Here is a 27,130-nt window from a genome sequence, read left to right as displayed (position 1 = left end):
GATTATTCTGAAATGTGCTACAATCTATCTCTTACCCATAACTTCACTCTTTTGTTGTATTAAAGATAAATAGTTTCAGTTTAATTTCTGTATTCTTTACTTTCGATGTCATGTTATTAATCTGCCAATGTGGAATTTTCATACAAAATCTTTCACATTCATCTGACAATTGTATTGGCGCGGTTTCCCCAAAGTCTTCGTACGTAATTTCCTTCTCACGAGATATCACTGCAGCTTTCAGTGTGTTAGTTACAACAAAATCCCCATTTTCTATTGTAACACGAACATAGTAATCATGGTCGAGCTTACCAATTGGTGTTGCCAGAAAGTATATCTTGTGAGCATCTGTTGCCTCATCAAAAAACTTTAAAATCCAAAACAAATTGTCAAACAACCATACTGGAGTGTACCAAGGTAAACAAAAAAATGGAAAGTCTACAGATCTCTCTGTAATGATGCGAACATGTCCATGATGCTCCTTGTAATGATCCAATACCTTTACAACCGGCATTTCAACAGAACAATCCGTTATTCTACAAACAATCGGTCTGTAGCCACAGAACTCCTCATGATCATTACCGGGTTCCACAATTTCTTCACATCCATCTTGACTGTAGATACAACGGTGTGGCAGAGCTTCCAGTATATTTTTTAGACAAACTGGATTTTCCAATATGAACGGCCCTTCACATGTAGGACATTTACTTAGCTTGATGGTGCATGATAAACATACAATATGACCTCTAGAGCACAGTTTAAAAGGAACTTTTGCAGTTTCTAAACACACTGGGCACTCAACACATTTTTCAACTGTGGTTAACATAGATTTAGAACTATCACTTGTATCACTTGCACCAGCCATTTTTGGCTAGAAATTCTAAACAAAGTATCAACTATATCACCATAGAGTAGTGGGACACTGATGGGTTGGGCTCAACTGTGTAATATCATTGATAGCTTATCTCGTGTAACAGTCAGTAACAGTCGCAAGGGGGGGGGGGCGAACCGGGGATCCTTATCTGTTGAAGCCATAACAACCTTTATCAGTTGGACCTTGACTGATACATGTTTGGGATTGTTTAAAACCAATATTGCTTTTTCTTCCCCCTACATGGCCAGGAGGAGGATGGCGGGATGGCCAAAAGACTTTGAAATACTTGACTTATGTCTAAACTTAGCTAACATTTTAATTCATTCTACAGTGTATATTGTGTAGTGTTACATTCCTAACTTGTTAAAAAAAATAATTATTAAATTGCACACACTCACAATGTATTTTTATCAGCAAATAAGTTGTAGGTAGGGAATAGAAAGTTTGTTTTTAAAAGTAATAGGGGAAAGAATAACACAGTATCCCCTAAGTAGTTAATACATATATATATTCTCACGCAATATCAAAAACAATAACCAAAGTTTTCCCTTTTTTGTGTGTGAAAAAATTGGTATTGAAATTTGCATTTAATGTTGTTTTCTGTTTCAATAATACAAGAACTTTACTTTTATGGTTACCTTTTTTATCGTATTTAACTTGTTTATTAACTTTCATTGACAATAAATGTAAAGCTAATTTTAGTTATTAAGTTAGCAAACATTACAAGGAGGCATTCTATGAAAAAAAATAGAAAATTACAAGTTTAACTTAAATAACAAGTTTACAGTATTTTGCTACATTTTGTAAAATAGGAAGTAGGGCAAGATTATGAATGGAAGGAGTTTATAGTAAGAGAAGTAGGGATGTTAAAATCCAGTACATTCAAATCTGAATTGTAAACAATTGAGGGAAAGGTTTTACAATGTAGAAGAAAATATTGTCAACTAGGAAAATTTATAAAATCAATTATTATTCATCTATATTTCTTAATACACTCTAAATACCCCCGCCGCAGCAAACCTGCAGACTAAGCGAATTTCCATTTGCCTGATTGGATTTACAATGAAATATCTCCAAAAAATATCACATTTATTCCCTATCTAAATAGCATTAGTTTAGCGAGTACTTAGGTTTGCTGCTGCAGCAGTGAGGGTAAAAAGTGTTTTTCCTACAGTTACCTAACAATGTACATGTTCTCTCACTGATTTGAGAAAGCAAAGTGGCCAATTCGCTCATCAATGTTAACATTGTCTCACTCTAATTACTTTGTCTCACTCCAGATTTGCAACGTGAAGGCACGAAATAGTGAGCGCGCGAAATACGTTGGCAGCACTGGCTGTCTGGTCACCTGTTGTACTGTAATGCTACTTTCACATTAAATGTCATATTAAAAGTTCACTTCTGTGTAAAAATATGTTAAGTTTCTTTACCAATTTATTTGTTTTATGGTAACTGTAGGAAAAATATAATGTGCAACTCAAGTACAAAGTGCAATTAATTGCTCACTAGTTGCACAAATAACTATTCTTTTGTGAAATGTTAATAGTTTAGTATAAAATAAATGTATTTTCCAAATTTGATCAAAATATGTTCATAAACAGTCAAACTACAACAGTTTGTTTATTTCCATAAGCATAACATGGGAATTTTAAAAGTTTTGGACGATAAATAACTCTTCAGCAGCTGTTTGATATCATCCAAGATGGCCGCTTGCCTCCAAGGACTCTTAAGTAAATTACCTTTTTTTTAGTTAACATTCGTTTCTCCGCTAGGCCATAATCTTTCAAATGACACCTCAATCCTCAATCGTAACAATCGGTTAAGTAGGACGACTGGAAATGGGATATAGCAGAGCACCCCTTACACACATAAAGATAACCCTTATTGTATTATATGTAGATAGATACATTCTGATTTTTTTAACCATAGTATATCAGTGTTCGATATATAACAATATATACCGGAGGATGTTCTCGAATTCGCAGCGATCGCGGGTTATGTTTAGGATTTCGCACGTACGGTGGGAGATATTCAGGATTTACATAATGGCTGCATGACACAATGATTTTATTCTGCCGATCAACAATGTATTATTGTTACAGGCTATGTCAAGCGGTGTATGTACAAAATAATTAAATACCCCCGCCGCAGCAAACCTGCAGACTAAGCGAATTTCCATTTGCCTGATTAGATTTACACTAAAATGTCTCATTAAAAATATCACATTTATTCCCTATAGCATTAGTTTAGTTTAACGAGTACTTAGGTTTGCTGCAACAGGGAGGGTAAAAAGGTTTTTTTCTTGTAAAATGTTAATAGTTTACTATGAAATGAATGCATTTTCCAAATTTGATCAAAATATGTTCATAAACAAGCAAACGACAACAGTTTATTTATTCTCCATAAGAATAACATAGGAATTTTAAATTTACAGTTTTTGGAATTTTCTCCGTAACCATTAGGCGCACAATAAAGCTTGAACATACTAAATTAGTTGTTTTTTTAAGCTCTACAAAATGGTTTCAAAAGAAATTGTGAAATTTTGTGTTTTTAGGGTCAAAAAGGGGAAAAACCTATTTTTACCCCATAAAACCTCCCATAAACCCCCGTTCCCATCGTCCGATCATGCTGGTTCGCGAATTTGTTCGAATAAACGTAGGTTTACACGTTTGTACCAAATTTCATCAAAATCAGATGACTTTTGCTCAAGTTATCGCGCTAAACGGACACATATATAAATAAATATATATATATATATATATTTTATATTTTTTATACAGTATATATATATATATATATGAATTTGAACGGATGGTGTTTTTGGTCTTTAGGGACCTCAAAATGAAAAAGTAAATCGGTCCCGGGCCCAGGTCTTACCATGAGTACTACGGTAATAGCTTATTCCCTATGGGAAATTCGCTAAAAGAACCTCATGCACAAAATAATACAAAGCAAACCCTGCAGTTAACGCAAAATGCATGCACTATGCAAAATCAGGAAACAAACGGTTCTAGAAAACTTACTTATACAACAGAGTGTCAAACAATCCTTAAATTTGAATAAAGGATTTTCAACCAGCCAGTCTAAGATTGTGGTTGATTGGTGGTCTCAGACAATGGTGTCTCAGCGGGGTTACGTTAAGAACGATTTCGTATTTATGGGTGAAGATTATGATGTCTCCGCGATTGCAGGAGATAGTAACGATAGTAGTCACGATAACAGATTGTTGCCATAATGACACATAGTACAATCTATTAATACTGGTAATTGTTTTGGTTAGTTCAAAATTTTCATTAGCAATGATTTTTCCTCAAGACCCTATTGAGCACTCACCATTCAGTGTTGACGAGACTGTTCACTGGAATTCCCGTAAGATGCAAAGAGTTTGTGATTTGTAATTGGATATAGCTTATTTCGTATTAATTTTTAAATGTTTTATTAATCTGGACTGATTTGGATTACTGAATTAATTTTATACAAACCAAGGATAACGGGATCAAGTTATTCAATACACTCAGGAAGTAATAAGCTAAAAGTTAACATATGGTATACAAATGCAATGCAAAATTTATTTTATCAAAAAATCTAAAACCAACGAACACGGTAGTTCAGTGGGTTTGGTAGTTCAGGCTTTGGCTGATAAGTCAAATATGTCATGGACTGTCAGAGTAGCCTTCTTTACTGCCTTATTAGCTCAAAGTCTATGGTGATGGACAGTGCAGATTAATTACTTCAAAAGTACATCATTGAATATTGTATAGCCTAGTCTAGTTTGACTACCAATTTTTTGTGAATTATCAAAAATATTTCGTTGTCAAACATGTTTAAACGTATTTTACACAAAGTCCCAATATGTCAGGTATACAATTACCAAAGCTTTATTTTACATAGCTTCTACAGGAAAACTAAAATTTCATTTTGAGAGAAAATTAACTTGATCGCATTTCAACTTTTGCAAGAGAACTATTGACTTTATTTTTCATTTCACCTTCTGTAAGAGAACTACACTTTGTTGAGGGAACTACTTTGTCCAGCGACGGGTTCCAGAACTTCCATCCTCATCCGTTCTCTTTTTGTTGGTTTTCGGCGTGTGACACTAACACTGTAACTCCACAAAACAAGAGCAAAGTAGAAAAACAACACAAGTTCCAGACACAAAGTAAAAGTCCACAAGAGCGTAGGTGCGTTCCAACTCTTGGGCCTCCATATCAGCACCACGAACAAATCAAACGCTCCGTATATTACAAGCCAGACAGCAGTGTTTTTGATGGGACGAGGAATCTGCTGTACTACTACGTATATGAGCCTAGGACCGATCAGGACTCCAAACAAGATGGCGATCCAGAGGAGACTCCTATCGGTGACATGTCCTGATCCTTGCACGAGGATTTGTAATAGAACGGACAACGCGACTCCGGAACGCACAAACAGGTAGGACCCGATCAGAATACTCCCGTTCTTTAGGGAGAAGCGAAAACAACACTGATCCAAACATTTAGGCATTTTAACACTCCCAAGTCCAATTAATTCTCCAAGGTCGTGTATTGCTTGAGGTTATGTTTAGTAAACATGTGTTTACTGTTAACTTTATTACAAGTTTGATTTTAATTCATTGTAAACAGCTGACAATCAACGGAATGGGCACACGGAAGGGACTAAGGCTAAATGTGTAATGACGTCATATCTCTAGTGGTTATTGTCTTCTCTTGAGGCGACACGATTACCGTAACGAAACGATGTGATTTCAGCGGCGTTCGTGGCATAGTTGGTAGCGTTTCGGATTGCTGTTTAGGAGGTCCGGGGTTCGAAACCCGCTGGCAGCATTAACTTTTTGTCAACAAATTTTTCATATCAGCAAGTTTGGTTGGTTAGGTTAGGTTATGACAGTTTAATTTTATAATACTAAATTTTAAAATTAATTTTATAATTAATTAAAAATTATAAGTAATCATTAATTAGATTTTTATCTTATATAGTTTTTATATTATCAGCAAGTCTGGTTGGTTAGGTTATGTTATGACAGTTTAATTTTAAAAATTAAAAATTTATTTTATAACTTTAAAACAATATTTTATAATTAAAAAGTTAATTTTATAACAAAAAATAAAAAATTAAAAATTAATTTAAATTTTTTCAACTTAGCAGTCCTAGCGGCGAACGCTGACACTACAAGATATGTTAGCCTTAGTCCCTCCCGTGTGCCCCACCGGACAATCAACACGGAAAGCTCTTGATGCTCAAGATATTGAAAATAGTACAACTTAGAGACGCCCTCTTACAGAATACAGCACGATAGAAGAAAATGTAAGCTTTGATGTTTCAGTTCCACCAAATTAGTTGCTGGCTAAAGGTTTTCAGGGTTTAAGAACAAGCGGCCCCAGGGTCTACTTACTAGCCATGGCTAGTTCATAAAATGGTTATTTATTCCTCTCAAATCATGCAGCATTTTACAAAAATACTATGGATATTTCTGGCTTTGGTAAATATCCGATACTAGGTGCAAATGAAAATTTGAGGGGTTATAATAAGTAACGATAAAAATAGTATGACAGAATTAAACGTACTGTAACATTCATTAAAACAATAATTTTAATTAAATACAAATACAATATAAATTACCAGCAGAGTACCCGTCCTTCGTACGGGGTTGGCATATAAGTATCAAATGTTTATTGCAGTTATGAGAGAAGACACCGTTTAAGAAAATTTGGTTATTTATGCACATCTACCATAGCCATAATGTTTTACCACTGCACCTAAACCATAGAAAAAGTAGAGTTCTCATTGTGTACCACAGCCTTTTGTTGCTATGTAGTTGGTTCAAATTAGCTGTTGTCATAAATGCAAAAAAATAATAGCGCTGCACCCTGTTGGTAAACCTTATAACTTTTTAACGCTATTTAATATCATAGAACATAGAACTAACTTGTGTAGTTGAAACAACTTACAAAATTCTTTAATTCCTTTTAAATATGCATAGGCCTACTCATAAGGTTAACATGGGAAACTCCAGATCCACTGGGGCGGAGCCCGAAAGGATTTTTGAAATAAGAATATGCCTATATGTTAATCGGGAATGTGAGCTATCATCTTGCCAAATTTCAGCCCAATCCGACCAGTATTTTTCGCGTTCACTTGTCACAAACATACATCCATACATACATCCAAACTTTCTCATTTATAATATTAGTAGGATAGTAGGATAGGACGAACAATTACGTTACAACATCAAATAACATTAAGGGGACTGTAAACAAAACATATATTAAAATTTAATTTATAGTGAATTTCCCATATCAAGCTATTACCGTAGTCTCATCGTAAGACCCAAACCCGGGACCGCTTACCCATGACAAGGGTTGTTCTTGACAAGCTAATCGAAGAAAGTGTGTAAGATTTCTGATACAGTTTATTTGGTTATGATATTTAAATTTTCAACGTTTTTAAAATATTATAAAATTGATTACATTGAATCAATTATATGGTAGTCCTACATAAATCGAAGATTTAAACGTGTTTTGGGTCCGAATTCATCCGTTAACGCAAACATTAACGAATCATGTATTCAAACCGTAATTGTTGTAAATCCATCCGCCGGGCGTGATTAAACCTGTGAAAACAGGATTTCCGTATTTGGGTCACCTTGTCTATCATTTATCGTATTGAAACATTTACGTCATTCACATGATTAAACCGTCCATATTTGTAAACAGCGGCACAGTTCATATTCGATGGTTGAAATGAAGTTAATTGAAATTTGAATGAAATATGTCAACTTCACGTTAGTGTGGTGTAGCTCTTTTATTTGTGTATATTCAATTTATTTTAAATACAGTCAGACTTTATAAATCAGTTGGAAATAGAAAGTGTCACACTAGGAGATATTGTCCCTTTAGTGAAAAGAACCTCATTTAAATAGGAAAGATACTTTAAATAAAAGTCTCGAGGTTTCCACTAAATATTATTGTTTAATTGAGCGTAGCTCTTTGGGATCAACTTCAATGCAACAAATAGAGAAACATCACTCAATAACGGCTGAAGGCATTTCAGCCAAACTTAACAAAATTACTTAGAGCGTAGCTCTTTGGGATCAACTTCAATGCAACAAATAGAGAAACATCACTCAATAACGGCTGAAGGCATTTCAGCCAAACTTAACAAAATTACTTAGACTAATAGTGAGATGGTTTTTAAACAAACAAATTTCAATTAGATAATGCTAATGCAATTTAAAACGAACTTAAAATTTCCAAATTTTAACATTAGACTTATGGGACAAAAGTAGCCATATGACAGTTTTTTGTTTACAAAAAAAATGTAAACAAGAGTACCTTTACGGTATTTCTGAACTTTCTAGACTTTTCTCTTAAACGTTCTTAAACTATTCCTATGATTTTAATAAACAAGAAAATGCCGTTAAAACATTTTTTTAAGGCGCAAAATTCACTGAAAATCGAGAAAATATACGGAACTACTTTCTCAATGCGCGGAGCATAAACAAGGAGCGGAGGGATACGGACCAGTGACTACTTTCTTTGGAACCTATTTGTGTTGCCAGCTGGTTAAAAACAGCCAATGTTAGAAATCAGGATTTAATAAGCGATATATCGCACCGCATCGAAATCGATATTTAATCCGATAATACATCACAGGTTATATTATGTTGAATTACATCGACGGTGCAGTAAGTTATTACACTTATTAATGAAACGCAGATTGAACACTGATCTAATCTAGGCATGTGGGGAAGGTAGCAAATAAAGCTGAGTTTAACCATGTTTTATCTATGGTTTAACCGATTGCAGGGGTTGAAATGAAGACCAATGTTTATGTTGCACAGTTGAATTTAAATGTCAAATTTCCCCTCCTGTTGTAATACTTTGATACTCGTTTTTTTAATAGTTACTGTTTTTTTTTTTATACTTTAATATAGAGCCTACTTTAACCGATTGTAAGGGTGAAAAATGAAGTCCAATATTTTTGTTGTAGGCTACAGTGCTACAGTTGAATTTGAATGTTAAATTTCCTTTCTCTTTTTTATACTTTAATGCCCTTTTTGGATGTTAATACCAGATTCCAACTACTGTAATATTTTCCTGGTCAAAACTACCATAATGCACTTTTGGAAGAGGTATCTGATCTGAATAACAAGATGTAGTAAAAACAAATCTGAATTATTATAATTTTAATCAATAAAACCAGCATTAGTACATCTATTGACTTTTTTACATTTAGTTACTTATACAAATATCAAATCAAGTTTGTTCCGCTCAACTGGCTTTCACCTCTCTGAAAGCAACCCTAGTTTATGAAACTTTGAAAAGTAATTAATAATTAATTGTTTAGAGAAAATAAAAATGAACCACTTTGGTTGAAAAGCCTAAAAGAATGTCTCTTTGTTTATTTTTCTCTTCATAGCAACCAAAATTCAATAAAACTCTTTAAAACATCTGTCAGCTCGAGCTGATAAATCTGTCAGCTCACTACAGGAGCCCCCTACGAAGACTAGAAGTCCATGGAGTTTTTGGAGGGTTCCGAAGTCACAAAAATAATAACCAATAACAAAAAAAAAATAATAATAATAACAGCAAGGACAAATGCAATTTCCATCAAACTGAAATTGGATTCTTGAATGTCACTTTTCTTCCAGACTTTATACGACTTTTGAAAATCCACATCTTTTGAAGTTTGAGATACAGTTGAGGGCTTAACTTCATCATTGATTTCCATTATGTGTTCTTTATGTGTTCAAATCGGGGTCACCAATTTTAGTGAAAAGAACCTCATTTAAATAGGAAAAATACCTTAAATAAAAGTCTTGAGGTTTCCACTAAATATTATTGTTTAATTTATCAAACTTTGAAAAGTAATTAATAATTAATTGTTTAGAGAAAATAAAAAGAAACCACTTTGGTTGAAAAGCCTAAAAGAATGTCTCTTTGTTTATTTTTCTCTTCTTAGCAACCAAAATTCAATAAAACTCTTTAAAACATCTGTCAGCTGATAAATCTGTCAGCTCACTACACCCCCAAAAGTGATGTCTCTGACATCCGGTTAAACCATAGACTAACCAACACAAGTAGAGTAGACATCTCATCCCATTGTAAATTCTGAAGCTCGATTTTACTGTCTAGTTTATGTCCGGTGACACTGATCGCTAGTGTCGACGAAATTTTGTTTCTGTTATTTTAGGGTCAATTTAATTATGTGTGATTTACTGTTTGGCTATATAACTAAGGGACAAGTTATTGTTTATGATAACATCGTTTTATTTGGTTTAGTGAGGTTCTAATAGATACGTTACTACTTGTGGTACTCCTGACATTAGGAACCAAATGAGTTAGTATGCCTACATAATACTAGGTGTGGTGGTATGATATCCCAGGGAGGTTTGTGGTACAGCGGAACAGTTTATCGAACGATACTTGATGTGGTACTCTTATTGAAATTAGTATTCCAATGAGTTAATTATCCTAACTTGCTGTTCTGTTATTACCAACTAGTAATTCAATTAGTCGATATTTTTTCTATATGTATCGTATCATCGCTGTATCGCGATACGCGTCTGTATCGCCCATCACTGACTTGGAGTTTGAGGCATTTAGTCTAGGTATAGAGAAATAAGTCCTAAAGGGGTAAATTAAATAACAACTGTATAACTGCACAACAACTTAGGGGAGTATTTCATTTGGTCCAACAGTTGTTTGTAAAACAGTTCGTTTGGTCCAAAATCGTTTGGTCAAACAGTTGTAAAACAGTAAGTTTGGTCCAAAATCGTTTTATCCTCCAGTTAGGGAGTATTTCATTTGGTCCAAAATCGTTTGGTCCAACAGTTGTAAAACAGTTCGTTTGGTCCAAAATCATTTTGTCCAACACTCGAATACGAGCTCGTTTGGTCCAACAGTATGAACTATTGCGTCCCTCACATTGAAGGCGTTCAAATAACCGCCGTCACGTCGTCAACCCAACCACCTGCCTTCCGAGGCCTATTTGTTGTTTTTTGTTATGTTTCTAAATAATTGATATGGTTGCATTTATATACACATACATATACATATATTTATTTATATACAATGTGCTTTTGTCCTGTTTACTTTTTTATCCCCAGTCAATCTTAAAACAACGCGTTTTAATTCCCTAGACATATGGTTCAAATATATGGTAACTTTCTACCTTGGAACCCTGATGACCAGGCCATAAAATATCTTGGAGTATGGCTCGGCTGGACAAAAAACTTAATTGGAACTGCCACGTTAATAAAAAAAACTGAGGAGTATGTTTAATCTATGCTTTGAGTCAATTGAGTCGCTTTCTCTTTCTCTTCTCGTCTCGTGTTCTCCTGTTCTCTTCTCTCGCTCTCTCGTTCCGTTCTCGTTCGCTTCGCACTCGCACGGTCGGCCGGCGGGTTCGTGTTGTTCCGTTGTTCTGTTCATGTTTGTTCGGCCATTTTCAATTTTCATTTTATTCCAAATCCAAACTAAAACCAAATCTAATAGACAATTTGTTTATGTGAATGTGAACTAACTGAAGTTACTGCATCAAACTGTTCGGGACTGGGAAACTCATCGTATTGTAGTTTTAGAATTGAAACAGATTGTGATTTGAAGTAATAATGGTGAAAGACTATAAGGTAAGTTTAAGGTACAATTTTCATTTAGTTAACCTACCCTAATAAGTTAGGCCTACCCTCGGTTTATTCGTTTATCTATGCCGATGTTCTCATCGATCAAACCTGCCGCTTTAGAATTAAAGTTGGGCGTTTTTTATTGACTTTAATAATAGCCTACCTAACTTAACACGTTCGCGGCGGCATGGAAGGAACCCTAATGCCATCCTGGTGGGTGCGATCGCTCCCAAGCCCAAGCTGCAATGCAGTACGAAATGATTTATTTTTAAGCCAGGATTAGAGCTAGAAACTTGAAACCTTGCACAGCACTGCTCAATAGTATAGGCCTAAGTTACTGTATTTTGTTGTGGTGTAGGTTGGTAAATTTCCCCGTAAAATCCCCGTCTGGCAATACCAAAAATCTGCGTTTTGTCCTGTCTTTTTCCCTCCAATTACTCCAAGGCAATACAATTCCAACGGGACCGGCTACGTTCCAAGCAGTGCTGCTTTATGTGGGTGTTTAGCTAACTACTTACGTCGACTCGTTGTAAAGCAGGACATCCTTGCACGTTATTTGCTATTCGTCAGACCGAAATTGCAAAGCCAATCACACGCGGCAATCGGGTTTGTTTGACGCTGAGGGCTGCGCCGCACTGGGGATACGCCCGCCATTTGACGTGCCGCCACGAACATGTTAACCCTTTTGCCGCCAGCATTCCTATAATCGAGAACTGCCGAGGCCATTTTGTACTTAAACGCAATGCTTTATATAGGCCTAGGTAAGTTAAAATGGCATAACTTTTTTATTTTTGCAAATAGGGTATTTTGATAAAACCTTTTTTTTTGAACTAATAAGCTTAAAATTGTCTTTATAAAAATGTAGGCCTAATATTTAGGCCTATAATAGGGTGGAGTGGGGGAATTGGGACCCATGTTTTTATTTTTTTCAATTAAGTTATATGTTTATTGTCAGAAAAATCAAAATATGAGCATGCACAAGGTTTCCAACTGTAATTTGTCTTCTTATCACACGTTTTTCATTTTTTTTAAATAAATTTTACTATGAAAAAAAAATAATAATAATTTGGAACCCAATTACCCCACATGGGGTAATTGGGACCTACCGGTATGCTTATTTTAAACCCATAAGCACCTAATATTAATTTGTGGGGGTAATAGGGTTCTAAAAATGAAAACATAGCCTAATGAACAAAATGCAACATACTTTTATTGGAAAAATTTTTTTTAGGTCATTACTATTTTTTCCAAAACTACACTTTTTTCTTAATAAAATAGGAAAAATAAACCAGAGCAGATAACAGCCAGAAAATAGATTTAAACTGTTAAAAAAGACATATAGTTAAATAAAAAAAAACTACAAGTACCTATATTTTATGTCAAACTTTTTTCTGGTCATATGCAAACTTTCCAGAATTTCGCTTTTTCGGCCGAAAGAATTTCTAATAAATGGTAGTTATCAGTCCAAATATAATTTAAAATAGGCCAATGATGGGCTTAGCTCACTCTTTTAGGCTCTAGTTTCTTATTCAAGTGGTTGTAAAATAATTTTTTTACTTTTCTGTACATATGTGATTCCAACCCGATGTAACCACGCGATGAGACTGGTTCCCAATTACTCCATGCTGGGGTAATTGGGACCTACTTCCAAATTCTTTTTTTACACATAATACATGATAGGCTAATCACCACTGCAGCCACATAAAATTATTGATTAATTATATATGTGAGATTAATTATAATATTAATATTAATTATATATGTGGGATAAAAAAATATGGGTCCCATTTCCCCACAACGGGGTAATTGGGACCCATTTTTAAAAAAATTTATAAAATTAATTTTTAATTTAATTTTAAATTTTAAAGTCCTAACAAACTATTGCTTAAACCTTTAATGTGTCAAAAAATACATTTTGGTATGATTATTAATTCATATAATATATAAAAAATAACTCAAAATAGGTACTACCACGCTAAAGTTTTACATTCGGAAAAAAACACGGCTTAATTTTTTTTTATTTTTTTTTTGTCAAACACAAGATTACAATTATCCAATAATTTGTGATGAAACCCCCTTAGGATGCCTAAACTTTAACGTATTTACAATTTTGTTTAAAAATAAATAACTTAATACAAAATTTACAAATTTAAAAAAATGCTCCCAATTACCCCCAGGTCCCAATTCCCCCACCTAAAGGTTTGAATGGATTTTTTTTACGCAGGGGATAGGCCTACGCGTCTGGTAACCTGACGTGGATGAGGTGTCCGGCAGTTACTGTTATAACCTAAACTAACTAACCAAACTTGCTGATAGGCTAATGAAAAAATCGAATTTTTTTAACTTAAATTCTGTTCATAAAATAAAATTATAACTTAAATCCCAAAAATTCTAACAAAAGATGTTCTAAGGCCAAGGCCTACTGTTAAGAAGAAATGGCATTCGAAGCAAAATCTTTGACAAAAAGTTAAAATTACCGATGGGATTCGAACCAGGGACCACTTGCATATCAGCCGAGCACTCTATATACTACACCACGAACACTGATGGCTGTACATCGTATCGTTGTGGTAATGGCATTCCGGGCCCCCACAATCCGGTGATGTCACTGCCGGACGCCTAATCCACATCCGGATACGTACACCAGAAGAAATGCGCTTGACACGCTATTTCTATACAAGCTTAGTCAGTTGGATAGCTTTGAACTCCTGAGCATGATTGAGTTTCGTATCCCAAGAGGTGCCAGGTCCAGGGATGTCTTCGGTCGGAGGTTTGAGTTACGGTGACTGAATACACAGTGGCTTGACAAGACTTTTGCGGGTTGGTGGTGACATTGCAATTTCTGTCAACTTTTTCTCCGGCTCTCTGACAACTGTTGGAAGCTCTGTCAACCAGCTAGTAGTTCCTAGAATGTTTTTTTTTATCCTATTGGTTATTTTGTCATATTTGAATGTTAATGGAACCCATTTTTATTTTAGTTTATTTTGTTTTTGTTTCTTGTTATGGGTTGTTTGTTATTCTTGTCAGAAACTCATTGTTGTTATTACTGTTATGAGATTTTTTTGTAATTTTTTCTGTCATCGACCAGCTGATCTAGTTTCCAATAATGTTTTTGATGTTTTAAGATGACTTACTCAACTTGTTAAATCATTATCTGATTATCTAGAATCTAATTATTGTTCCCTCAGCTACTTAATATTTTCTTATTTTCCAAAATAAACTTATCACACACTTTTTAAATAAGTTCTATATTTCGGCATTTTATGTTATAATGGGGGGCAAATCCAAGGTGGCCGTTAGCTTCCATGGATTCTCTTGGAGAACAATTCATAATTACAAAGAACAATTCTAATCTTACAGTATAGGCCTCATGCGAGAGAGCTTTCTCAAAATTATTTTTAACAATGTTATTCATTGAAAGGAATAAGAAAATTGGCAAAAGACGCATCAGACTTAAAATTAAGACAGCTTGAGCAGCCATCAACTAATACTTAAATCTAAAACACCTTCCGGTCTAAATTTGAGATAGTATATGAAACATATTTTCTTTCTTTCTTTCTATCATCATTTTCTTTTTTACTTCTTTATAAATTATATGTATTTTGGATTTTTGCTAAAACCATCTGATTCAGAGTGGTAAACACTTATATTTGTTATTGTTTGTTTGTTCCTGAAGAAGGCTTATGCCGAAATATAGAACTTATATAAAAAAAAGATGCCAAAATATAGAACTTATTAAAAAAGTGTATGATAAGTTTATTTTGGAAAATAATTTAGCCGTTTGGCAATATGAAGAATTAATATTTTCTTAGTTAGCATATTAGGCCTAGAACTTACAAACAATTCTTAAAACAATATTTTTAATTTTTTGTTTCAGAACGACAAGGAGCCTGAGCACATCCGTAAACTCTTTATTGGTGGTCTCGATTATAGGACTACTGACGAGTCGCTCAAGAAACATTTTGAACAATGGGGCGAAATTGTAGATGTTGTAGTAATGAAGGACCCAAAGACAAAAAGGTAACTAAGCCAATAGTTTCTTGCAACTCTGATCTGTTGTTAGGCTTTGATGTCTTTTATAAATTGCCAAACTTGTTCTCCACCCGAAAATAGCCTTACATATCTCCTTTTATAACTCAGGGTAACTGTTTCAAATCATTTTGATAAATTATTGGCTCAACAATAGGAACTGTGTGTAACAACACTGATAAGTTACTACCTTTTAGCGAATTTCCCATATAGGGAATAAGCTATTACCGTAGGTCTCATGGTAAGACCTGGACCCAGGACCGATTTACTTTTTCGTTTTGATTTTCCCAAAAGCCAAAAACGCCATCTGTTAAAATTCATACATATATATGTCCGCTAGCACGACAACTCAAGCAAAAATGATCTGATTTTGATAAAATTTGGTAAAAAGACGTAAACCTATGTTTATTTGAAGCAGTTGGCGAACTAGCATGCTCGGACCATGGGAACTACCCTGCTTTATGGAGGGATTTATGGGGTAAAAATAGGAGTTTCTCGTTTTTGACCCTCAAAAAGATTTTCCAATTTCTCAACCATTTTGAAGAGCTTAAAAAAACAAATAATTTAGTATATTGAAGTGTTTTTTGTTGGTTAAACGGATAAAACAAAACAAAATTGTAAATTTAAAATTTCTATGTTATTCTTATGGAGAATAAGTAAACTGTTGTAGTTAGCTTGTTTTTATATATTTTGAGCAAACTTGGCAAATCTATCTCTTTTATACTATTAATGTTTTACTAAAAACACACTTTATTACCCTCCCTGTAGCAGCAAACCAAGGTACCCATTAAACCTAATGATATTGAAATAGATTTAATTGAAAATCAAATCAGGCAAATGGGAATTCACTTAATCTACAGGTTTGCTGCGGCGGGGGTATGTTTGTATTGGCCTTAGATTATTGTATATTATTTAATCAAGTTTAAAATTTAATTCACCTACAGTTATTGGCTTGCCTAAGTTTAAATAATGAAAACCAGTCGTTATCTTAATAACTCTGTAATTTTGTTAGCTTATGAATAAAGGTGTAAGTTAATCAAGCAATGATTCTAGATTTTACAAAACCACACTAAAACTTAGGGTAATTGATTTGTATTTAAAGTTGTTAATAATTAATAACTAACAATTATTCCAGGTCTCGTGGCTTTGGTTTTATTACATATTCACAAGCTGCTATGGTTGATGATGCTCAGAACGCCCGTCCCCACAAAGTTGATGGCAGAGTCGTGGAGCCCAAACGAGCCGTACCCAGAACGGTAAGTCATTGGTAGGGGTTTCAATCTCGAGGCTTTAATTTAATACCGGAAATTTGGGATTCATCTAAGCCTATTTATACTGGAATTCTATTGTAAACAATTAAGCAATAGTTAGCCGACCAAAATGTCTCTTATATGAGTGAACATTATTCACACAGATTAAATTTGCAACAAAATTACAAAAAAAAAAAATGACTACATGACCATTTTGGGTGACTTTGTGCAAAATTACACATTTAGTCCTACCCTAAAATTGCAAATCCTTGGTAGGGGTAGGACAAATGAATTTATGATTATTCATTCATTATGATTATAAAATTATACCAACGTACCATAGATATTTTGTAAACAACTTAAAACGTCAAGATTTTAGTTACAGTTTGCAGAAAGTAAACTAGCTGTAGTTTAACTAAACTATTGCAACTAGGTACTTTTAAAAAAAGTACCGGGGGACTGAGCCTTGCTCAGTTTGGTTATTTGGGTTTAATCGCTAAAACAATTTTATAATTTACGAAAAAGATTTTATTACAAACTATCATAGAATATAGACATTTGATCACTGAATGAACATAATACCCTCTGAAATAATAACAACTCTGTAATATAAAAGTATACAATTGAAAAAAAATAACATACACTTTTATGATCTTGCTTAAGTTTAAGTGCTACTCGCACAGAATTTTTCTCCCCTCTAGTCATTAAACCCTGTCTTTCTACTATTGTGTCCACCGATAACAGCAGGTAAAATTATGATGAAAAACAAAATAAGTATTGGTTTCAAAATGGCTTGTGACATAGATTTTTCGCTTTTGAGCTTTGCGCTACTTCTAAAGAGATCGATATTCTGTATCTTTTTTCATTGGGATATTTTATAAAATAAATTTGGAGACAAGTGCTTTATAACTTCCCCTCCCTTTTTTGAACCCTCTTTTGAATGCATTATTATTGTTATCTTTGGAAAGAAATTAATTAACTTAAATGTTTGAAACAAGACCCATTTATGTATAGGCCTAACACACTAAACTTGTAAGGTGATAAATTATTTAAATCTATAAATTTGGGCCTATAGAAAATAATTTGGCATTTTCTTGACAATGTCTGTGGCAAAGTATTTTAAAATAATTGTTTTTTAGGAAATCGGAAGACCTGAAAGCGGAGCGACCGTCAAGAAATTATTTGTTGGTGGATTAAAAGAAGAGCATGAAGAACAGGACTTGAAAGACTATTTTGGACAATTTGGAAGTGTGGTTTCTGCAACAATTGTATCAGAAAAAGAAACTGGTAAAAAGCGAGGCTTCGGCTTTGTGGAATTTGATGACTATGATCCTGTGGATAAAGTTTGCTGTAAGTTGGTTGATTTTGTTACTTCTGTAGTTATATAGGCTAGCCTACATTAATTTAATATCCAGCACACATGTCAATACGTTATGATCTATTGTGTTACTTGTGGGAAATAAAGATTTATTATTATTTATACTTAGTTAAAGGTTTGAATTCTATAAACTATCCAGGAAACCTACAGTAAGACATTTTTTACAGTAATACAGTAGAACCACTCTAAACTGAAATAACGTAGGTCCATGTTTCCCATTTCCATTTCATGTTCCTCAACTCGCCCATTCGCTGTGACCGCAGCGGAAATTGACGAGTTCGCTAAGACTGCTGAAGATTTCCCAGTTTGGGATTCATTTGTTACGATGAGGCGACAAGAATGTAAAGAATTTGTTATGTTTAGTGCAAGGAACCCATACGTTGAAGGGCAAGCGAATAGATGTGAAGAAGGCGCTCAGTAAGGCAGACATGGCCAAGATGTCCCAGAATAGACAAGGAGGCGGAGGTGGAGGTCGAGGCAACCAGGCTGCCTGGGATAACCAAGGCAATGACTGGGACAACAGTGGCAATTATGGCGGCGGTGGTGGCGGCTGGGGTGGTGAGTTTCACATCTTTTGAAAGTATGTTATTTATTTTTTTGCCAATTTCCCCCTAAAGCTAGTAAGTGGCATGGTAAGACCTAGGCCCGGGACTGACTTAATTTTAATTTTGAAAAACACTATCATCTGCTAAACTTTTTATGTATATTGGTAGGGCCTATCTTTAGATGTATAATAACATGTCCGTGAACACAATACAAAAGGATTTCAATATCTCGAACCTTGACATCTCAAATTCCTTGATATCTAGAATTTTTTATAATCCCCTTGAAATCCCCATAAATCACAATGTTTAAAGTACCTCTATAAGTCAAAGGCTTTAAATATTTAACCCTAATAAGTTGTATTTTAACGGTTTTTGGTCAGTGAAAGACAACATCTATAATTAAAATTGTCCTGCAATCGAGCCTCAATAATTCAATAACGGTGGCTGAAATCACAAGCCACCTTACACCTTAACGACAATTTTCAAAAACCGGGGAAAGTGAGGCTGAAGGTGGTTGTAATCTATAAGAAACTATGTCAGAATGATGAGTTTAAAGACGTGAATGGATGTGTTTTAATTTGTTAAAACCGTTTCGAAATAAAAATATCCCGTAACATCTTTCTCAAAATCCAACACTCCAGTATCTTGAATTTACGGTATTGTGTAACATTCAAAGGTCAACCACATATCTACATTGTTGACAGTAAATTAAGGAGTAGGCTATGTCAATTTAGAAGCAAATTTTATAAATTCAATAATAATTTATGTTTAGAAAAGTTGTCCATATGCTTCAATAAGTATGCGTGTTTACAGGTAACAACGGCCCCTGGGAACAACCTCAGGCCATGGCTGGGGGTGGATGGAACTCAGGCGGGGGCCAGTGGGGCAACGACGGCTTCGGCTCCAGCTACCAGCAAGGCTATGGGGGAGGGCCGGTCAGAGGCAACGTCAGTGGCAACACCAGAGCTACTCCTTACGGTGGTGGTGGCGGTAACGGTGAGTGAAAATAAAACTATATATAGTGTCAAACTCACAAACTGACACATCACCAGAACCAGTATCAATATCTTTGATCATGTATATTTACTTTTAAACTGGTCGAAACTCTTGAATGCTAAACTATTTCTAAATATAAAGGCAGGAGTCAACAGCTCCCAGATATCTGTAAGCGCTCTGAAAAGTTTGCGATATTATAATTGGGTGCCGGATGTCCTTGAGAATCCACAGAAGTTAGTTAAGAATCCCCAATTCCTGAGAAAACCTTTTGGCTTCAGGAACTTTCCTCAGATAGCCAACCCATCCTCTACTCCTACGAGTTTAGGTCAAGGATAGTCGTAGTGCTTCAAGCCATCTGCAGGTTAGGGGGGCTCAGCACTGTCATTCTGCTGGGTTCCCAGACATTCTGGGCTTGATGGTAAACTCAAGGCAAATCTGCCGAGTGCTGGCCCACAAGAGATCATCTGATAACTACTAGCTATCAACTCTTGTTGCACGTAGCTGTGGTTTTGGTCTGTGGCAATGTCGCACCAGCTGGCCTATTGCCACAGTAGTAACACTAATTAACAAACAGGTAATCATAAACATTGCCCAGAAGCTCCATAATTAGTGCAACGGCTGTTTAAGCAGGCCAGCTGCGGCAATTATGCCACTTTTGTCTCGCCGCGGCATTGTGTAAGAGGAGGCAATGATTTCACCTATATAGTAGGCCTAGTCTATGCCTGGAATTTTCTGGGTAATGGTTGGAAGGAACACGAAAATCCCCAATTTTGTACTGTAGACACCTGCCAAAACCCTCCTTCCAGGTGCTGTAAACATAATGGAAAGACAAGTTAAGGTCTTGTCAATTAGTGTGGCTTGTAGGAGGCTAGCACGAGAGAGACAGAAAACTTCCCTTACCACACTTCTAATCTATATCTATAATGTGCATGCACATTAAAACGTGCAAATTAAAACGCGTGGTACCTTAAATAATTTCATCTTACAATACCGTTGTTCAGTGTGTTTTATTAAAATGGTTATCCAGGTGGCTACGGTGGTGGCAACCAAGGTGGTTATGGCGGCGGTGGTGGTTACAACCAGAGGAGATACTAGGTGAACCTTCCCTATTCTCCACGTTTAAATGCAGGTAAGTATTTAGGCCTTATTACTTCAGTAGGCAGTAGTCAACAGACTACTGGTGATAACAGATCATGTTCCGTCCCATTAAAGGTTTAAAGATCACATCAAATTTAAATTCTCAGCCTGTTTTTTGTCATTTTTTGCTAAACTTAGTATTAACTACGGTAGTCACAGTCGAGTAAAGAGGCATGTATTATTCCACTCTCTAAAAAATATCGATAAACTTTTGGTTGACTTTGCCCTCTTTTGTGAGAATGTTTTTGCATGGTTCTGATGAAAAACTATGCCACCGACTACTTTGGTCATTTGGTGGTGGGTTTACCACAACTATTTGACAATTTTCTTATTATTTTTAACTTTTGCACATCATATCATATTTGTGCTGCAGTCGCTAATTTTTTGAATCAAATTTGATGACGGGTTAGATGAGGCTATGTAGAGGTTTTTTAAGTTAGTTAGATTACACCTGATCACTTGTACCTTAAGCGTTAGGTCCAAATACCGATTGTACTTAGAGAGGTAGTCTTTAGACCAGGTTGTTTTTTAGTCTGTTCTACCTTCTACCGTACTACATACTTCAATTCATTTGATTAGGCCCTAACTATATTTTGAGAATAAAAATATAGTTTGAATAATTCACTTAAGTGCATGGCTTGAAAAATTATAAATTTAAATTAACTATTTATCTTTAATTCATAGGTGTGAGATATTGATCTCTATTCTCAATACTACAACTAGATTGCACGCTCTGTGCTGGGGTTTCCGACCGACCACTTAACGAGGAACTGTCGCTGTTTACACATTGCCTCTTGCGGCGTTATTATGTTCACGCTCACAAAAACTGCTATATATCTGCCCACAGTAGCTTAAAGCTTAACTTTCAATTAATTTATGCAATTGTAATGTGCATGAAACTGTAGAGATCATGGTAAAATTTTTGTATCAAAATAATTTGGTCGTAAACTATATTTGATACTAGGGATGGTCAAGTCTCGAAATTTCGGGAATTTTTAAATCTCGTTACACGAGACGAGATTTCTTTTTGGCCGGGATTTTTATCAAGACGAGAATAAAAAAAAAAAAAATTAAAAACGCCTGCAGAAAGTCAATGCAATACCCGCAATACAGGAGCGTGTTGTAGTTGCGTTTCCTTTGCGAAGGCGTTCTTATTTAATTAATTCTTCAAATGTAAATATTACTTTAATTATTTTAATAACATTTGAAGAGTTTTTTGTTAAGTGTTAGCAGTGTGAGGAATGTTTTATTACTATAAAAAAAGTCAAAACAAGTAACTATTTTATAAAAATTAATATTTTATTTTATGATTTATTTTATTTTAGGATAAGTTGAACTCTATCCTAACTGATATCACTATGTTTCCTAATCGTAGGCATTTTTAATAAGTTAGGCGTGATTAATAAAAAAATGTTATGCTGATGTTTTTTAATAAAAGATTGTAAATAGGTATTCTTGCATATTATCATTATTTTTGTATTTAAACAGTCATCTAACAATGTTACAAAATCAGGTAAAAATTCCGAACATGCATTTCCCGTTGTGTATGAGAAGGGAAATCCCGTCTTGATCTCGTCTCGAAATTTTATGAGAAATAAAAAATCGCATCTCGTCTCGAACTAAAAATCCAATCTCGTCCATCCCTATTTGATACTGAAATCAAAGTACATAACAATACACCAAAATCTCCATAATTTTATGAAAAGTACAACGGTAAACCCTGCTTTTAAATTGAATAAGTTTTATTAAAGATACAGTACACTCCCGACCGTCTCCAATTATGGATAATTGAAATCGTGGATAATGCAAATTCAACCTTAAATACCCAGAAAATAACTAACATTACATATTCAAGCTTTAATACACAGGTTTACTTAATAATAGAACAACATTTGAAAATTTGTGTGGATACTAGTAATGTGTCAAAACCGAATCTCAAATCTCAAAACCATCAAAACTTAGTTTCGGTTTCGAGATTCGATCACCAAGTTTCGAGATTCAAAAGTTTTGAAATTGAAGATTTTGGCAGTTTTATTTTTGAAACTGCTGACATTTTTTGTGCCATTGTTATTGTTTTTAACACTGTTTCCAAACAAGCTGGTAGCAACAGAGCAAACATCACCATTAACAGTAATGAAACAAGTAAATTTTATCCTGAACTTCAAAAGGTATCTTAAATACTGTAACTGGTACAAATAAGTTTCACATCAACATTTACTAAACACAATGAAATATTGACCACTAAATGTTCAAATTAATCTAATATTCATGTTTATGTTGGTGTTAGAAGTTTAATTTTTTTGTGAAAAATTATGTTGTATTGGGTTTTAAGATTATCAGTCACATTCACACATTTATGTTATGTCACGGTCAGGAGTCTATCTCTTTCAGTTTTGATTGCATACTTAACATTTTATGATTATGTGTATTTTTTGTAACCTTGACCTTTGTAACCAGCTAAGTAAAAAAGTTTTCCGTTTAGGTTTTGAGATTCGGGATTAGATTTTTAAAGTTTCGGTTTCGGTTTTGAGATTATAAATTTCTGGTTTTGACCATCACTAGTGGATACATTTTAAATTTGGTTCTTGTCTACTTACATAACAAATAATATTGGAGAGCCTACCTCTATGTATAGGCCTAATATCAAAAATTTATACACACACAAAATCTAACTTTTCAACTCATCGATTCTAAAATCAGTGACACATTGGTGGTCAATGAAGTCAACAACGGCAACTCGAGTAAACAGTCTGCCCGTTGATAAGCCTTCTCAGGCTAAACATCTTCCTATAACGCACATTTAACTTCCATGATACATTTTTGATTCTGATTTGTTGGTATTGTGGTTAATCCACTTGTGAATAATCGGGAGGCTACTGTACTTTTGTTTTTATCAATTACCTCAGGGTAGCCTTGGATAATCGGGAGTCTACTTTACATTGGTTTTTATCCATGACCGCAGGGTAGCCCCGTTGGATAATCGGGAGTCTACTTACATAGTTTTTTAGCCCCGTTAAATGTGTGGCTGATGCCGTGTGGTACATCCTTAGGTTGCACCGATACAATCCTAGTTCTGAGCACTACAGTGTGCAATCCAGTTGTAGTATAGAGATCGTTGGCATAAGAAGGTCAAGCTTGTCATATCTTGAGAAGATAGGTTTTGATGGTTTTGATAGCTTGATGGCCTCTAGTAGCCCAAGAGCCCATGACTGCCAGACCTTCGTTATTTTACAAAAGCTGAAAGTTTTCTCAGCAAATGCTCCCAGTTCAGTTAAGAAAGATCGGCAACTATGACATTTGGATTTTGGTTACTTTGGCAACAAAAAGGTAACAAAGGTCTGAAATTTGCAAATAACCATCGTTATAGTATAAAGCTTGGTTCATTCATATTTTCTTCAGAGGAATGTTAGAAATCATTTCCCCCATTTCCAGACACTTTGTGCGGTTTAAACCCTCTGCCAGACACCCTTAAAAACTAGGCATGACGAAGATAAATTGTTCGTCATTTTATAAAAGCTGAAATTGATATATGTTATTTGGAGGGCTATCAAAAGAAGTTTTCTCAAAAGCCAGACACTTTCGTTGGTAACTTCATCTAGCCAGACACTTAAAAGTCTGCCGTAATAAGCTTAACTGTTACCTGCAAACAGTGAATTCAGTTCCAGTTTGGAACAGGTTTCTGTGCCAAATGTAAACGGTTAAATAACTTACTTTCTTCCTCACAGTCTGCTTTTATAATAAACCATATGTTTGATGTAAACATATGTTATATTTGCATTTAATTGTTTGTTTATTCCTTCAGTGTTTTGAAAATATGTAATTATGTTCTAAAGCCATTGGACACCTTTAGTTTATTTATTGTTATAATTTGCAATATGTGTTCTTAAGTAACACATTTAATAATTGCGTTAATTAACTTCATAGTATAAAACTGAATTTTTATAAGCTGAGCTTTTATAAAATGACAAAATTAATCTTCGTCATACCTAGTTTTTAAGGGTGTCTGGCAGAGGGTTTAAACTGCACAAAGTTTCTGGCAATGGGGGAAATGATTTCTAACATTCCTCTGAAGAAAATATGAAAGAACAAAGCTTTATACTATAACGATGGTTATTTACAAATTTCAGACCTTTGTTACCTTTTTGTTACCAAAGTAACCAAAATCCAAATGTCATAGTTGCCGATCATTCTTAACTGAACTGGGAGCATTTGCTGAAAAACTTTCAGCTTTTATAAAATAGCGAAGGTCTGGCAGTCATGGGCTCTTGCTCTATAGTAAAAAAACATTTTTAGGTGAGTTCGTTTTAGTTTTCAAATCCAAAACCATTCTATACATTTTACTGTTTAATTTTCTAGGAAAAATTATAGTTTGTTAATATTTTTAACGCACTTCCATCTGTGAAACCCTCATTTTGGCATAGGTACTTGCATTAAGCTAGGTTGTAGATCTAGATGTCTTAATATCGTTGTTGCAGACAAGTTTTTCAAAACAAGTTGTTGGTTATTTTTGAAATATTTACAATGACAACGGTTTTTTTCCGTGATACAAAACAATAGGCGTACTGTTGGGACAAGAAAGCCAACAATTAGGAGACATCAAAAACAGATCAAAATTGTTAGCAAATAACTGTGAAAAATATTTAATAATGTTAAGTCAATAAAGAAACAACTTTATATCAGGATTCGTGTTTTTTAAGGCTTTAACTTATACTCTACAACAAGTTATGAAGTTTCTCTACGAGATAAGAACATACACAAATAATTAAGTTTTGTTTAGTTAGGCAATTATATGAGTTTCGTAATGTCAGTAAACGAGTCTTGTATTCTATAACTCTAGGTTATTGGGCTGCAATGAGTATATAGTGAGATTTGACATGTATTTTACTTGCAACATTTAGGTGTGTCCAGTCAGGCAAGCGTAGGTCTACTTAGGCAGAGATCAATACTGGACAATCAGGCAGGCAAGTTAGAAGCAGGACAGTCTAGGAACATCGGCATTTAGGCGTTACTATGTAATTCATTACACTTTAATGTAAGGTTTCTTTATTTCACAATATTTAGGACTCTCTATTTATAGGGTTGCTTTCTTTTACCATCAACTCTTAGTGTGGTTTAACATATAGGTATAAAAAAAAACATTAAATAGATGGTATTTTCGTCACACCGTTAAACTAATATTTTTTTAATTTGCTGAGATCTCGGTCCTTAGCCAGTATTTCGGATTTAATATCCTACTAGATTTATTAGTGTTGAATGAGTCATTTTTATTTATTGATGTTTTGTGATAAATGTATTTTATTTACTGTGAAAACTTTGTGGAATAAACTAATATTTGTAATAAAAAATTGTGTTTTATTTCCTGCAAAATGTCTTCTATTGAATATTTTCTTAATACAGAAACACAATTGTATTTTGGATTTTTCATTATTCATTTTTTGGATTCTTAGACATCAAAACCCACAAGAAATATATTAAATCTGACACCTTTTGACGACTTTGCTCTCTGGGGCATTGTTGTCGGATGTTGGATCCAATCTGCATGCACCAGAAGAGAGCCTTGTGTGTGACATGAGTGTAGATAAACTTTTGATTGAAGCAGTTAAGGAGTATCCCCTTCTCTCTACAGTAAGTGATAAAGGTTATCATGATAACAGGAAGAAACAGGACAACGCCTGGCAGGAAATAGTGGGTGAAAAATTTGATAAAATGACAGGTTATTGTGTGTTTGCAAAACTAGGCAATATAACAAGCGGGTCCTGAATTTGTATGCTCGCCATATACTAGGTACGTTTTTTAGCCGGAAATTTGAGAAAAATCGGCCGTGTTTACATCCGGTTGCAAGCATTCAAAATGGTGCCGCCAATTGAGACTGCCGCCGACTGTGAAGTGCGCGCTGTAGTTAGATTTTTAAGAGCTTAAGGTGTGAAAGCCATTAAAAATCATCGACAGATTAGTGAAGTGTATGGCGAGAACATTATGAGTGTCATAATTGTATGCAATTGGATATGGGAATTGAAATACGGTACCACGAACGTTCATGATGAGTAACGCACTGGGCGGCGTCATTACTGTCCCCGTACCTATGATGACAACCAGTGCGTTGCTCATCATGAACGTTGGTGGGGCCGTCTTAAAATGTCCTTACCTACTTGCGTACCATTCCGTCACTCATAATGTTCTCGCCATACACTTCACTAATCTGTCGATGATATTCAATAGCTTTCACACCTTTAGCTCTTAAAAATCTAATTACAGCGCTCACTTCACAGTCGGCGGCAGTCTCAATTGGCGGCACCATTT

At 34.7% G+C, this 27,130-nt stretch overlaps 1 protein-coding gene across 1 annotated transcript; it reads left to right on the top strand.

The window, feature by feature from the left end:
* Positions 1-11,275: 11,275 nt before the first annotated feature.
* Positions 11,276-26,169, top strand: LOC128987198 (heterogeneous nuclear ribonucleoprotein A1, A2/B1 homolog). Its single transcript, XM_054407940.1, has 8 exons — positions 11,276-11,501; positions 15,373-15,515; positions 16,660-16,780; positions 17,914-18,124; positions 18,516-18,710; positions 19,511-19,693; positions 20,721-20,822; positions 25,729-26,169. Exons 1-7 carry the CDS (start codon positions 11,484-11,486, stop codon positions 20,786-20,788), a joined length of 939 nt encoding a protein of 312 aa, XP_054263915.1. The 5' UTR covers positions 11,276-11,483; the 3' UTR covers positions 20,789-20,822; positions 25,729-26,169.
* Positions 26,170-27,130: the final 961 nt, after the last annotated feature.

Source organism: Macrosteles quadrilineatus, unplaced genomic scaffold (assembly GCF_028750875.1).
Source record: "Macrosteles quadrilineatus isolate MER2022 unplaced genomic scaffold, UCM_ALF_1.0 Scaffold_2__2_contigs__length_208266976, whole genome shotgun sequence".
Classification (NCBI taxonomy): domain Eukaryota; kingdom Metazoa; phylum Arthropoda; class Insecta; order Hemiptera; family Cicadellidae; genus Macrosteles; species Macrosteles quadrilineatus.
The sequence above is the reverse complement of the archived record's forward strand: the minus strand, read 5'-3'. Positions and strand labels throughout refer to the sequence as shown.

Excerpts from the sequence above, each read along its gene's own strand:
- LOC128987198 (XM_054407940.1), top strand. Across the intron at positions 18,711-19,510 it reads CGGTGGTGGCGGCTGGGGTG|GTAACAACGGCCCCTGGGAA; the intron begins GTGAGTTTCACA and ends GCGTGTTTACAG. Across the intron at positions 19,694-20,720 it reads CGGTGGTGGTGGCGGTAACG|GTGGCTACGGTGGTGGCAAC; the intron begins GTGAGTGAAAAT and ends ATGGTTATCCAG.